A 16,061-nucleotide genomic window follows, 5' to 3' on the forward strand; every position below is an offset into this window, starting at 1 on the left:
GACACAATTGTGACCAGTGTATAGATGACAAATTCAAATGATCAATCTAAATCGGAACAAGTGACCAAGTAGTCATACAAAACATGGTGCCAGATTTAGATCTGGTGAATGGGGTGGCCATGCAAGGTGGTTAACTTCATCCTGGTGTTCATGAAGCCACTCTTGAATATATTTATTGGTTTGTAGGGGTATATTATCATCTTGGAATATGGGAACATCTTGAAGAAGCAATTTGCGCACCTTTTATTCATTAGCTGTAATTCTACCATATAGAGTAATAATCATACCCAATGACTCCCAAAAGATTGCTGCCCATACCATAACAGATCAGTGTAGATTCAGTTCTGTGAGAATGTTTGAGGCTGTTGTGTTCTGTTTTTTAGCAACGATTCTGTTAAGTGTCCCTCTATCTCGGTCGGTGACATATTAAACAATTTTGCCATTTCTGAGACTGACACCTGCATTTTGAGCACTATTAGACCTCTTTCAAAATCTGTTAGATTTCTCATGTTACTTTATAAACTCAATATTTAAGTGTTGATTTTAAGAGACATTTATTGGTAATAGGCATTGAAATTGATACAAAACACATGAAAAGTCTTTTTAACTGTGATTTAGTTCTGTCAAAATAAGTTTTTCCTTTAGGTGTCTTGATTATTTTTGTCCATCCCCTGCACAGCTCACTATATTTACCGTGTATTGCATACACATAAAAATGACCAAATATCACATATAGCATACACAGAAACAACATAAGAAGTTAGCTTTACAGAAATGTATACTTTACTGTACATTTTATTACCCTACACTGTACTGTTCAGTTATTACACAAAATGAACTTTACAAGTGTCAGGAACTGTTGTGGCCAAGACTATCAAATGAAGAAACTGGCACGCAAGAGGACTGAAAAAGGTCAGGCAGGCCAAAGGTGACCTCAGAATCAGAGAGTACGTTTATTAGAGTCACAAGTCTGCAAAACTGGCTCTAAACACTGGAGCCCCCCAAGGCTTTGTGCTTTGCTCTGTCCTTTACTCCTTATTTACCCATGATTGTGTCGCCAGGCATAACCCAAGCTCCATCATTAAGTTTGCGGACGACACGACAGTCATCGGACTGATCACAGATGGCAGATGGTGAAGAGTCTGAGTACAGGGAGGAGGTTGAAACCTCTTTCCGAACATCAGTAAGACTAAGGAGATGATTGTGGATTATAGGAAACCCCAAGGAGGAGATCACATGCCTATTTACATCAATGGGACTGCAGTGGAGAGGGTCAGCAGTTTTAAGTTCCTGGGAGTTAACATCACAGAGGACTTAACCTGGACCCACCACACCAACATCATGGTCAAAACAGCACGGCAGCGCCTATTCTTTCTCTGGAGGCTAAAGAAGTTTGGCATGCCATCACATATCCAGGGCAACCTTTACAGGTGCACTACTGAGAGTATCCTGACTGGTTGCATCACTGCCTGGAATGGGAACTGAATGGGAAAAGGTCTAGTATCTCTGTTTTTTTACCCTGAGAAGTCTCTTACTCTTCCTTTTATTGAAAATGAAAAATTAACATTTTCAATGCAGTTCACTTAAGATTATTAGTACACATATCATGTCATTAAATATTATGTGTTTATAGACACGTTTATCCAGTTTAAAGCACAGATAATATTGAAAAACCTGGTTTCAAGGAACGTGTACCAACTTCTGACCGGTACTGTAAGTGTGAGGAACCCTGAGGGTGACACTTCGCACAAGGACCTCACTGGACAGTTTTATGTATATAATATAAACTTTCTTCAACTCATACATTTATGACTTGAACCTAAGGGAGGTTTTACGAAAAGTCAAATTTACGTACAAAATGGTGAGTCATGCGACGCCTAAGGAGACGGTGTTTTTCATTCCTTTTCTTTTCACCCCAGTCCTTACCTCCCAACCACCTGCTCTTTTTCCTTCATACCTGGGGGTTTTGTACCTGAAATGTTGTTCTTTCTTCTTCCTTCTTCTGAGGATGGAATTAGCTTGTACTCATTCCTTTGCTGCTCCCCACACTGATGCATCTCCCAACAAGGGCTTTGCGACAATGCTGGGCTTGCCACGCTCATCTACTGTAAGTGCATATTAAAAAAGACATATGGATCTGAATACCTGAGGAAGGCAGCTGTAAACTTCTAGCAGGGACGTCGGGATTTATGTGCATCTCCTAAAATGTGAGGAGAAAGGTTAGTTTTTCAGAAAAGGCAAAATTAATATAAGATGTCCCTAATATTAGGGTATTACACAAATGTATAACTTGCTGTCTTGAATTTCAGATACCACAGACGTATAAAGAAGAACAAAATAAACACAGAAATTGCAGGACACTGATATATTACTAATTGGAAGATTTAGAGTGGTAAACACAAATTCATGATCTGCTGTGGTTACTGCAGCACCACTTTAAACATTAATGAACCACCACTGGGTTTACTGTCTATGTACAGTTTGGGTATAGAAGGAACATCAAACAGGCAACTGTGATGCTACTGCCTAAGAAACAAGCAAAACCCTGTTACGTGTGATCTCCTCAATACAAAGTGCTAGCAAATTACATTCCCTTTTAGAGGTCATTTGTTTACATACATTAAACGCCTGGCACCATTTACAATAAAATGGTTTCCTCACACATCTTTCAAAGCCAGAAAAAATACAGGGTGCAGACATCTTCATACTTTAAGTTTTCAAAGAAGTGACCACACCATATAACGTCTTACAGGCGTCAGCAAAATAAAGTGGTATCTCACAGATGCATTTAAAAAAGACTTGAATGGGGATTGATTTCCATCCATCTTCTAACCACTTCTGTATTTTGCATTCAATGGATTTTGAAATAAAACAGGTATTTAAGCCTTGAACTTTCACTCCTGGAAAACAGAATTTAAAGCTTAAATCTTCAGCTCACACTTCACTGAGGAAAGGTTGAGATTTTTTTTCTTCATAAAATAATGACACTTTAAGGTGAACTGCTGTCTTGTAAAGGGCTCGACAAAGAAGCAAGTCCAAATCTGTCTTTATTGAGCAATATAAAACTTTCCTGACCAGTGATCACAAAAGAGAGAAAAAATCTTTGGTGGTACTGTATAAGTCAAGTAATGTTAGAATCTATTTAGAATATATTCATAGTTTGGTAAAGCAAACTTTTTTAGGGTTTAGAAATTCATAGAATCACTTGTACTAAACTTCACTAAAGTTACCAAAAATGTGTGTAATAATCACACTAATTCCCAGTAGATACATCTAATAAGTAAACACTTCTAAGCATAAATAAGAGTATGTCTGGTCTAGACATAGATATATTACCACAGCAACATGCTTTTGTTATACCTAATAATGAGCATTAAAACGAAAGATTCAGAAGACACTTATATCCAATCTGAATCTCGTGAGGATTTCTCCTTTTTTTTTTAAAGATTTGCCTTGCCCTATAACTACAGGCAATCATAGGTCTTTGGGAACTGGATCTTTCCTTGTTTCAACCTCTCTAGTTTAATAATGGCACTTTTCTTTTATGTGTGAAGAGCTCCTCCTTGTGTTGAGCTAAGCCCCTTATGCTGCATAGCAGCACTTTATAAGAAGGGAAAGTGAAAAATGAGGGAAAAGGCCTGGCTTATCTTTGGATAAGATGTTTGTATTTAATTAGAACCTTTTGTGAAGGAAAAATAATTCTGAAGCTGTTTTAAAAGTCGCATAAATAAATACCCTGTTGTCATCCATATCTGTCAGAACATGGCGTGGAGACAGGTTGATGTCTCTGACATATTGACACCTGAAAAAAAAGAAATTACTTTTGAAACAGCTGTCTCTTTATCACTATACAGAAGAACAGAGAAGTGAAGTGTAATTTTTGGCCTCAAAAATTTTCCTGAGTCATATTATTCTTTTCTCCATTTTATCAACTGGGAAGGATTGGTTGAACAGAAACGATGAAGAGATATTAAGTTTGAGCCTTAAATGTTGCAGCCCTCAACATGGTGGTATGCTTAATAATAAACTTAATAGCTTGTTCGATCCACAGGCACAAGTATTAATGTGAGTCCAGGCAGCAGGCACAGACAAAAAAAAACCTTCAGTCTTCTACAGTCTTTACTTCTGTAGACTAAGAGGCACACAACAAACTCCATAATTATCTGAACACCACAGTTTGCAAATCTGAAGACTCCAGTTATCATTCTCCAAAAAAGCAGAATGACCTATGGCATTTTGACACCTAGGGAAGTGCTAGTACCTTTGTACAAAACAATCCAATTTCGAGCAAGCGTAAATGCACCAATGAAAGAATAACTTACTGTGGAAACCGATTCTGGTGCTCCTGTATTGGGTCTGTTTCTTCCCACTGTGATATCTGTCCTCCACAGCAAAAACACTGAACAATTTCTTCTTTCCCTACAGGCAGAACATAAATTGGCATTCATTTTTTTTATCAGTTGTGATTTTCTGAACCATAGTTATTTATAGACCTTGACTATTACATTTTTCAGTAATTCATTAATTTATGACAAGTTATTTCAGTGACTTGAGTGATTAAGCTTCAAGAAGCCAACTTCTATTGCTGTGAAAATAATACCAAATTTTTGGAGAGAACACTTTGCTTGGGAACAAATGAAAAGGAGCTGTATTACAAGCTTTCAAAATACTACAAACTGTTATGGAGCAATGTTAAAGTTGGATAACAGAAACATCATTGTTTTGCCGTCCACAGCAATACCCGGAGTTGCTTAAGACTTTAGAAATATTCAGCAGTTTCCGGTGGTGTGACAGCAGTGCCAGAAAAAGTCAGCAAACTGTTTTGTAAAAAGTAAGTGACCACAAAAACAGGAGCATGTTGAAGAAGTATTGGACTGCAGTGTTTTGTTTTTCCAGATGTATTTTTTTTTGCCGAAGTCAATAAATTGCTAAAACAAAATAGAATTTTGTATAATTTACATACATTAGCGTCATGGAAGGAGCCTAAAGAAAACTACTTGGAGAACTGGAGGAGGACTATAAAGTTTATCAGTAGCTTATTACTTTATCCTAACAAGTTTCAGAGTACTGTCCTTAGACTTGTTTCAGAAAGGTTTTGAAATGATTCCATTTTGATTTGAACAGTCACTGAGAATTATCTGAACATGTCTCAGCAAGGTAAACAAGGCAAAGTATCCCTTTTCTAACAGACTTACTGTAGAAGAACATTCACCTGACTCTCAGTGGTCATTAAAAATCCCAGGGCGTTTCTCGAAAAGAGTAGGGGTGTAACCCCGGCGTCCTGGCCAAATTTCCCATTGGCCCTTACCAATCATGGCCTCCTAATAATCCACATCTATGAATTGGCTTCATTACTCTCTGCTCTCCTCCCCACTAATAGCTGATGTGTGGTGAGCGTTCTGGCACACTATGGCTGCCTTCGCATCATCCAGGTGGATGCTGCACATTGGTGGTGGTGGAGGGGAGACCCCATTACCTGTAAAGCGCTTTGAGTAGAGTGTCCAGAAAAGCGCTATATAAGTGTAAGCAATTATTATTATTATTATTATTATTATTATTATTATTATTACCTGTGTAGAAGAATCCGGCCTGGGCCAACTGTCTGGGGAGGATGGTTGAGCTACTTGGCCACTGGGTGAAGGACTCCATTCGAGAATCTTCATCCTCAAACATACTGCAAATTATCTCCTCAGATGAGGGGACTTTTAGGGACAATGAATTAAAAACTGAGTACCATATACATTAAACCTTAAATGCATAAAATGCCAATTTTAACTACAGAAAACTAGCATAGAAACAATTAATAAACATGGAAATTCCATCATGTAAGATGGTATTTCACAACCAAAACATCTGCATTTCAATTAAGGAACCGAAACTGAACACTGTTAATTTTTAGAGGAAGAGGGAAACCTTAACTCCTGAATCTGGTAGTGAAAATACCATACATGTTGTTTTTTTATTATTTCAAATATTACTTGTTCAGAAAACAATGTACCCATGTTCAGAATTTCCTTTTTGGGAATCCAAATTTTCAATGAGCATGACTTCAATTGAAGCAGGAGAGCCTTCCCAAATCTAAGTTTATAATGGGAGAGTTCAGTATCTACCCATCTGTTTATCATGGATTGGTCACCTATTAGTAAAGATAATTTATCTAGTAACAGTGGGACAGACTGAGAGTACTCTGCTTTGAAGTACTGGTAACTATACATGAAAGAAGGGCACTTCTGATACTACAGACTGAACAAAGACCCCTGTCAAAAGAAATCCAACCAATAAAACAGATCAATCAAAGAATGAATAGTTATAAACATTTAAAAGTTCCCTAACAAATAAAGAATGAGATGCAGTGAAATTTCAAGGTTTGGAAAGAAAAAATGAAACAGTTACAGTAAGTGCAGCGGGTAAGGAGACCCAAACCCCTCAATGACAAAAACATGGAACACACTTCTAATCAAGAAACAATAACTGATTCAGCAAGATCCACTAAGAATGACGACACAAAGATTGTCCAGCTCTCCTGGACCAGGAGTGCAGGTCATTTTGTTTGAGTTCTAGCACGGAAAAATTCTGTACAATTCAATCCGCTCCCCAGCAGTACAAAGTACTTCAAAATTATACAACTCGGAACTAACTGTTCTCAAATCATTGAAGAAAGAGCTGGCTATGCCAAAGAATCACTATATTTTGCAGAAGTGAATAGGATATAGATGTAAACTGACATTTGAAACTGATATCTGTTGTTTCAGATTCTTTCACTCAACCCAATGCAAAGACTGAACCAAGGAAGCTTACACCTGTATCTTTCCCTCACCTTGGATAGCATGCATCACTTCAGCGTCTCCAGTCATTCTGCAGGATGAAATGTAACTTTTAGCCTGTAGGGAAAAAGAAGGTTTCTATATTTCAGTTGGTTTAAAAGGACCAACTGAAATATTAAAAAATTTAAGGGAAAAACATTTAAAAGCATTAATGAACATGGTCTTACTTGTGGTGCTAAAAAGCTATGACCTATTCTTAAATTGAGCTTTAAATACAATTCACAGCAGTAAATAGTGCTTTCATTTCATTTTGTCTTTGTTTCCACTTTATTATCGTATTTGCTCTTATTTTCAAAGGTACTGTAACTATTTTGGAATTGTTTTAGGAAACTAATCCAAGACACACAAAAGGCTGAATTTAAAGCAGAGTGAACCAAAACTTAATTCTTACTCATCTGTTCTTTACAAAGGATAAAATATGAGGTCTGTGTACAATACTCTACATGTAACTCAAACTCAAGAAAATATCGGTCACGGTAGTGTGGAACACTATTACAATGGTGACCAGTTCTAAGTGCTGGATGAATGAAGTTCCTGTAATCTGTCACTGTTAGCATGCTGTTAATAATCGTGAGCTGTTTCTTTGAGTAGATTTTACACCTTTCCACACCATGATTATCATTACAGCATTATAGGAATACTACAAAACTTCTTCTTGTCCACAGACCAGATCTGTCCACAGCTCAGTGACATCCTGTATAGAATTTGCCGTTGCCTGCATCTGAAGTACACTAGCAGTATTTCTGCAACATCTGAAGTGGTTTGAAACAGCCTGTTGACAGATTCTTGCTTGAATTATATGCAGAACTCTATTACATTCACCACTGCACTATTATGGCATTGCTATGTGTGGGCCAGATCAACTGTCTTGTTATGAATTTGTAATTGCTCCATTCTTAATTACATTACCACATGTGTTCCAGAATTTATTCTATATTGTCATATTATATATGTGCAATTCAAATAATTGCTCTGGAAGGCAACAGAAGGAAAACAGACTGAATCCTGGACCCAGACACACATGTAATTTTCCATACACAAAACTTGTGTATTTTGTGTATTTACATAGTGATTTCCATCTACAGTACCTCTGAAGCGCAGCACCCACCTGTACTATTCAGCAACTTTCTACAATAAACCTACAATAATATACTGTACATCCTTTTGACTTTTGAAATGGTTTCATGAGTTCAGTAGGACAAGTATGCCGATTTCTTATTTATATTGCAAAACTGTGGTTAAGGATCTGCGCCTGCGGCTGGAAGGTTCAAATCCCGCAGCCGGCAGAGGAATCCTTCTCCGTTGGGCACCTGAGCAAGGTCCTTAACCCCAACTGCTCCAAGGACGCTGTACAATGGCAGACCCTGCGCTCTGACCCCAGGCTCGCTCCCTATCTGTGTGTCTGTCTGTGTGTCTTATGGAGAGCAAGCTGGGGTATGCGAAAAGACAAATTCCTAATGCAAGAAATTGTATAGGGTTAATAAAGTGATGTTATGATGTTATAAAACCTAGGCAACAGCTTCAACCACAAGGGGATGTAGATTTTGCACAAGACATTTGTGCATAAACTAAGCACTCCTTAATGCTCGATACACTGTAGCTTCTTAGAATGGTTTTCAACTAAGTTTAAATAAAGTCCGGTGTATACCGTTAGTCCGTGAAATCCACTGTATGAATGTCCATGCTGGGAGATCACATTTTCTGGCAGTCGGCTTCGGAGGTAATCACACCTAAAGAGCACACCATTTTGTATCATGAAGAGCATATGCCATGACTTCAGCAGAATCTGTACTTGCAAACAAAGACACCGTAACACAACAGATTTTGCCTTGACTTGTACCTTGAAACATTCTAATTGTAGGGTTTCAAAAATCATTCTGCTACTTACAAATATTTTAATTAAATGATGGGTACAGTTTAAACACCAACATGACACTTTTAGCATACTATCTAACATCAGATATTAAAGAAAGTTAGTATAGAACCTTTAAGTGAAACTGGTGGAGCACATCAGATATTAATTAATGAGCTTGTTAATAATCCCCTAATGGATGAATCTGAAATACCTTCAGGTTACAAAAACCTAGAAATCGTAGAGAAAATCCAGAAAACCCTGATTCACAGAAATAGAAATGTAAATGCAGGGTTTGTTCAACAGGTCTAAATCTGTCTCAGTCATAGTAATCTACTGAAACTACGATTTAACAGGACTGTATACTTGATAAGGTTCACACACAGTCTTTGAAAACATAAACCTGCAAATGCAAGAGTTAGAGTTGATTTTAACATAATAAATGTAGAGAAATGTTGTGTCAGGGCTTCAAATCCCCCAACCCTACAAATCCTGGAAGGGCCAAGACAGCATCAATTTGCATCTAAAAATATAATCACTTTTTAATGATCTCATGCAAATCTAGGTATGTTTTTTTTTTATATAAATCTAGGTACTGATAAACTGTCATTCCACAAAGACGGCACTTTAAAAAATGACAAAAGTTGCCATGCCCACAGTTTCAAACATGTTTAAAATAGTAAAAACTATTTTCATAGAAATGCATTCAACAAAGCAAAACAGTTACTGTAAATTAAGATGTTGCTTTAGGATTCTAACCATATTTATCCCAACTAGTGGACTCTTCTTTCTCTTCCATAATTCCAAAAATACTTTGTGCATTTTCAAGTTCATATTTCAGCCTTCAACAACTATTCCAAATAATGATAAAGTGTATATGGATTTCATAATAACATCTATCAATTACAGTATCTTATATCAAACAGCAACACATAACACAGGTATAGCAATATCCAGATTTTAACCTTTATCTTAACTAGTCAGGTGCATGGTCAGGAATATTGACATTCCACAGACTTGTCAAGGACATTCTCTGAATGACCAGCACAAGGTGGACAACTTACAATGAAACCTCAACATGAAATCAGCATGACTGCTTAAGATAACACCTTATAAAACTAAGGAATTCTGGGTATATGTTACAGTAAGAATGTAATATATAAACACAGATTTATCCTGTTTAATGCCAACATTTAGGGATTTAGTTAAATCAATTAAACACAGAGATTTACAGGTTTCTCCTAACACTGTGGCTTAAACCAATGGTAGGGATAGAAAAACTGCAGTAAATATAGATGAAGGTTGAAGCTGTGATATATTCAAATATGGAAAACAGCCATAAGCACAGGAACTGACTGTGTGTAGGCTAAATGTCAGAGATAAAAAAAACTTAATTATATAATATTATAATTCATAATAGAATTCAAATAATTAAAATGTATCCCTTTATCGTAGACAATTATCATTATCTGTAGACAATTTATAACTTTTGACAACCTAAGGCTTGCGAACAACATCCAGATTGGGTGTCTGAAACTGACAGGCATTAAACACTGATCTAAAACTGACACTCTCATCTTATCTCTCAAGGCAAACAGGAGTGCCAAACTGACTACATTGCCAGAGCATTTATGTTACTGTTGTTGGTTCTTCTAAGAACTCTAACAAGTTGGTCAGGACGCCAGATCTGCTTTTTCTACAGTAAATCCATGCTGGATATTATTTATATGGGTAATCCTCTAGTTCTACAAATTGCTTTTGTAACCTCACATGTAATAGAAATCAGACTTATTAATCTACAGTTACTTGGATCTATTTTGTTAACTTAATCACGTCTAAGGGCATACAGCACCATTAGTGGTTCAGCTGCTTCTCTGTAATGTGTTTTATTTCAGGTACTCCTAGCATAGCCAGTCTTAGTCATTATTCATTTTATGAGGTACAAAATGCAAGATCACTGGGTGATCTTGTTTGGTCAACCTGTCAGACTAGAAGAGTTATGCACTCATGCATTGATCAGCACTGGCAGCACATGGCAGACGAAAACCCTGGTCGTCGTGTCCAGAGCCCCTTAACGTACCCTGGAAACCACTTGGCATGCTCCTGCCAGGGATCACTGCCCACCTCCCAGTCTCCCAGCACCCCCTGACACGAGAAGCACCGGACGTAATCTTTAACACCTGGGATAAAGTGGAAACAGGAAAGAACAGAATAAGACCGTAAATGGCAATACAATTGTATTCAATTCAATAAACTGGAATTTAGATTCATCAATAAAAAAATTTCAGAGAAGAAGAAATGAGCTTTTCCATTTGCATCTCTGATGGTTTTTGTCTGAGGTATTCATGTCTTCTTAAATGCAGAAACACTGTCACACTAAAGGAGTGGAATGTAAAGAAGAGGACTCCATTGTCCTCATATTCTACTGAGGCCAAAGGCTAAATCCATAAATACAATTACTTTTTCTTCTTCTACATGTATATATCTATTCTTATTTATACAGTGTGTTAAACAGATGCTGTGACTTCTTTATTCTTTAAAATGGTTTATTTTTGTATATTTATCACAAATCTGCTCTTACCTTATGATGTGGTGGGGCGTGTCTAGCTGAGAGTTTTCTTCTTTAATCTCATGCACCCCTGAATGTGGCTTTTTAGAGAGACCACTGCTCAAACAATATCCTGAGGCAGGGCTACACATCATGATATGTGCCAAGGTCAAACATTTACGTGCATATATCCTAAAAGGTACCTTCCCTGTGTGTTTTCACTCTTTATCCTTCTATATGTGCCATTCCATGTGCAGCTAAGATTGTGCTTTCTTAACAAAAATGAATGTACAGTAGTTATCGCTAGGGAACCATACCCCTACCATGTCAGATACGATCGTATCTCCCATGTGAGGAAAAAGTGGGAAATTAAACCCCTTCCTTGGTTAATTTACCCAAAATACTTAAAGGCATTGATAGAATCAATCGAGTTAACTTCGATATCATCAGTGAAACATGAACCACAGGTCTCAAGTAGAAATTACATACTGTACATGGTCGATTTCAATCTGAGAAGACCTTCTCACACATGGCTGTGGGGGTAATGAACAACCTAACTTGGGAGATCCCCAGCAATAGGAAAAAGATCAACAGCAAAAAATACTATAGCAAAAAATTACCGAACGGGCTATATAAGCTGAATGGCCACCTCTCATTAATAATCTCTCTAATGGAGCACCACTACAACCCATCCTCTAATGTCTATCACCATAGCTTCTTTTCACACTGCAAGCCCAGAGCACCCACAAAGCAGTTGAGGCACTGGACAGATGCAGCACTCTCAGAAAACACTGCCAGCAAGTATCTGGAGGCCGCTGGTGGCATAGGCTTTGAGCCTCTCTTACAATGCAAGGCCCAGGCTCAAAAATAACAGCACCAGTTGAGGAATCCCTGGCAAAATCAGCAGTCTTTGGCTTACAGGATCAAAGTTCAGCTCAGTTTCTTTGTCATATGCACAAGTGCAATGAAAGGCTTATATTATGCTACATTATATTTCACATACTTATATGAAAAGCTGCATTCTGCACTATGCTTTGAGTTGTTGGGCCTCTCAGGAGCCTCCCAACACCAGCTTCAAAATTTGCTTCTTACCCGTGTAGTAAAAGCCACAATCCGACAGCAAAGAAGGCTTGGTTTCACAATAAAAGGGCCAGTGAGCAAAGGTTTCCAACCTCCATGTTTCTTCCGCGCAACGTGCTGGGACCTCCATCACTTCAGATGCAGGGGCTTTGACTCTGATCTCATACTTGCCAATGTTTCCCACATCCAGCCCTTGCTGGAAGCCGCAATCCTGCCTATATTTGAGGTGCAGCTGTTGAGGGGGCTGGAAACTTGCGATAACGACAATCAGTCCGCAGCAGAAGCACTGCACAGCTGGCTTCTGCCCCAGGGAAAAGAAACCGGCACTGGCCAGCTCTTCTGGGGTAAAGGGGGAAAGAGATGGGAAATTGTCAAAGGATTTCAGCCTGGTCAGCTCACTTCTCAGTTTCTGATTGTACCCATGTGAGCCTTTTTTGAACACTTGTCTTAGGTTTGTCTTGTAGAACTCTGAAGTTGCTTCAACACTGAAAAAAGGAGAGTACTGAAGGTCCCAGTCCTCCAGATCCATATCAGGGAAGGTGTCCTCACTTTCAGGATGGGCTTCTTCCATGTTCTGAAAAAAAGTAATTAAACTAATCATCAATGTTAAAATGCAATCTAGCCACTCAGCTGGCTTACCTTTCGATTAGCTTATTATCCGTGGGTACAATGGTGGATTGTCTGGTGGAGGACTGTAGTAACCATGGTGCCACCAATGAATGCTGTAAAGAAGACTCCCACAATGACTTTTAAAAACTGTAATGTAGTCACTAATTGTTTAATTATTTGATAATAGTGTGTAAAGGTGCATAAAGGATTATCTGTACAGTTGTATGCAAAAGTTATTTTTTTCCCAATCTGTTAAATTCAGCAAAGAAATAGTAAACGTGCATTAAAATATGCAGTAATATGTCAAGTTTAAGTTTGTCCACTGCAGAGGTTGTGTTAACATCTTTTCAATAGAAACAAATAAACAAAACATGTAATTTGGGCAGGAGTGCCCAAACTTTTGCATTCAACTATACAGTATATAAGAGGGTTTCAGAAATAATTTAGTTGAGCTTGGAGTAGTGTCTGTTGGGGAGATAGTGGAAGCAACTGCTTGAGTCTAGTCATGAATTCAACACAGATTATGTTGACAAAGCATTATTTGGTAAAACTCCACCACATCAAAAGGCCAGGACATTTTGCTGGCTTTAAGTATCATCTGTGTCTGACATTTCCAGGTGAGAACGGCTTTAGTCTGCTCTACTTTAAAATGGGGCCTTCCTTACTAGACTTGTTGAAGATTTCCAGTTGACTGTGCCCTAGTGAAGAAGAATACCACAGCATTTGTTATGCGTGGTCTGACTGATTTTGAACCTCTGTGTCTGGTACACCTCCAGCCACTGGTTCTATGCAACACATGTCTTTTCATCTCCCAAACCCTAAAGATTGCTTAGAGATACATCAATCATGTTCTTTCTCCCTCTCAGTTTTATGACCTGACAATCCAAAACGAAACAGCGGTGCAAGACAAGGTAAGCCACAGCAGGCGTACTGTATTATTACCCCATGTTACTAACTACTGTATGTCTTGTATCGTATATGTTTCTAAAGATATTTCTGAATGTTTAAAAACTTTTTGAAGAAACTCCAGGGTTCCAGCTGCAAGGGCAAGTTAGAAGAGAGCCCTGCCAAAAGTCAAGAGTGGGACAGTATGCTGCCACAGTTTTTAGCATGGCTGCCACACAGTGCTGGGGTCCTAGATTCAATTCCTGGGGTGCTATCTGCATAGAGTTTGTACATTCTCCCTCTGTTGGAGAATGGTTTGTACATTCTCCACTCTGTTGTGTGGGCTTCCTCTTGTTGATTCCCACAGCCCCAATACTCCATCCCAATAATCCCATAGTCCCGGTACTCGTACTGGCAGGTTATTTAATTGGCTTCTGGGAAAAATCGGCCCTGGTGTGAGTGTGTATTTGCCAGTGTGTGTGCTCTGTGATGGATTGGCGTCCTGTCCAGGGTATATCCTGCCTGCCAGGTTATACTTAAAAAACCTGAAAAAAATGAATACTCCAGTGTCCACAGTGACCCAGTACTGATTAAAGCGGTTTAGAAAATGCATAGATGTAAGTCAAAAGTAATAAAAAATGTTTTACTTTGACTACCAATGCATAATATGGTGATAACCTTAAAAGAGATAAATTGTAAATCATAAAAGGAATGAAGACTTTCAATTCCACAAAAAGTGAAGGGCATTTAGACCAAGATGTGATCCTCCAAAAAATGGCTGGAGGAGATCCTTGGATCACAAGGCTACTGACAACCAGATGGCCTCCTCTCTTTTAAAAACCCACTTCTTTCAAGGTTGTGCCATGAACATAGTGCTCTAAGAACATGAAATGTCATATGGATAACAAATAAGTATTCTGATTTTTTTGGTAGTATATAAGCTTCTCACAAACCAGAGACTCTTTAGCCTATTTGGGGGAAAAAACTACATTGTTTAGGCCTATAACTAATACAAATTAAATATTAACATGTTAACTATTGAAATACACTAATGTCTCATAACAAGTACCTGTTGAATACTTAAAGAAGAACATACATTTGGGGAGGTATGTTGAAAACCAGAAGACAAAGAGATAAAATGTGAAAGCTGAACTTTATGAGCTCTTCTCATTAATGTACTCTAAAATATGTATAAAATCTACATTAAGCCCTATCAATATATTTGAACATATTTGTTTCCATTCTTCCAAAACCATAAGGTGACTCAAGTTATACCCAATACAGAACTGCTTTCATAATGATCTGATTCAGGTTTTGGAAATTTTTGAAAGGGTTCTCTAAGCCAAAAAGCTGGAAATAAAAATGAAATGCTTGAGTACACTATGAAGTGATTAGGTTTTTACTGAACGCCACATTTGTAAATGCACAAGGTAATACATTGTATTTAAATGTACAAGCAAGGAGAAAAAGAGCAGATTCCGAATTAAATGTTAGAAACACAAAAATACATTACACCGCTGTTAAAATTAGTCTTACCTTCAGTTTTTTTAAGTGACAGAACAACTGGGAAGTTTCTCTGCCCGCAGGCGAAGGCAAAAGACAACTCGTCCAGTAACAAGCCGGAAGTGAAGTTACTGTATCTCACCTGGACGTTCTGCGACCAGGATATCACTAATGTGTGACTCTGGAAGTATTATCTTGGACCAAACAGGATTCATTTGGACCTGCTTCTGGTGGAGATCTCCTAGCGCTGGCACAGTCAGTAAGACGGTCATGTTTCAGTTTTGAGAGGCGGTATTGTCAGCTATCACTCAGGGATCATTAAGTTACTTGAGAAACTACAGGACAGCCTGCTGTTTCAGCAATCGTAAAACTGCCATAATGACAAGTCTCTCCTTCCTTTCATGTTATACTGTATTTCAAATCGATATTGTTTTAAAGCTGAAATAAATAAGCATTCCAATAAACAGTAAAATAATTATGAAAATAAATACAAATTGACCTTATGTAGTACAGTATGTGTTATGTAGCATGTAACTATAAGCGTCTACTTACAGTAAGTACAGGGTTACGATTGACTTTCTTCCGCAAATGCCTGACTCAGTCAGTGACTGTACGAATGGAGCACAAATACGGAAGATTAAACGCACCTTTGTTTACGCAGTACTTTATTTAAATGTACAAGCAAGGGGAAAAAGAGAGGTTCCGAATTAATTGTTAGAAACACAAACATAGATTAAACCGCTGCTAAAATTAGTCTTAC

General features: G+C 38.0%; 1 protein-coding gene across 4 annotated transcripts in view; it reads right to left on the reverse strand.

Annotated features, from left to right (window-relative positions):
- LOC148676012 (baculoviral IAP repeat-containing protein 1e-like) overlaps positions 1-16,061 on the reverse strand; it is a 28,835-nt gene that overhangs the window by 12,642 nt on the left and 132 nt on the right. Inside the window, exons 1-9 of one of the 4 annotated variants that reach the window (XM_088600283.1) lie at positions 15,335-15,471; positions 12,317-12,878; positions 10,757-10,856; positions 8,473-8,554; positions 6,818-6,881; positions 5,571-5,702; positions 4,323-4,419; positions 3,736-3,802; positions 2,146-2,200 (exon numbers count right to left, since the gene is read on the reverse strand). In XM_088600283.1, coding sequence (XP_088456409.1) covers positions 2,146-2,200; positions 3,736-3,802; positions 4,323-4,419; positions 5,571-5,702; positions 6,818-6,881; positions 8,473-8,554; positions 10,757-10,856; positions 12,317-12,875 — 1,156 coding nt within the window. In that variant the 5' untranslated portion in view covers positions 12,876-12,878; positions 15,335-15,471. Of the gene's footprint in view, positions 1-2,145; positions 2,201-3,735; positions 3,803-4,322; positions 4,420-5,570; positions 5,703-6,817; positions 6,888-8,472; positions 8,555-10,756; positions 10,857-12,316; positions 12,879-15,334; positions 15,472-16,061 lie in introns of those variants that run through there. The other 3 variants (XM_088600282.1, XM_088600285.1, XM_088600286.1) reach the window with 3 other exon arrangements.

Source organism: Lepisosteus platostomus, chromosome 2 (genome assembly GCF_059453375.1).
Source record: "Lepisosteus platostomus isolate fLepPlt1 chromosome 2, fLepPlt1.hap1, whole genome shotgun sequence".
Taxonomy (NCBI): domain Eukaryota; kingdom Metazoa; phylum Chordata; class Actinopteri; order Semionotiformes; family Lepisosteidae; genus Lepisosteus; species Lepisosteus platostomus.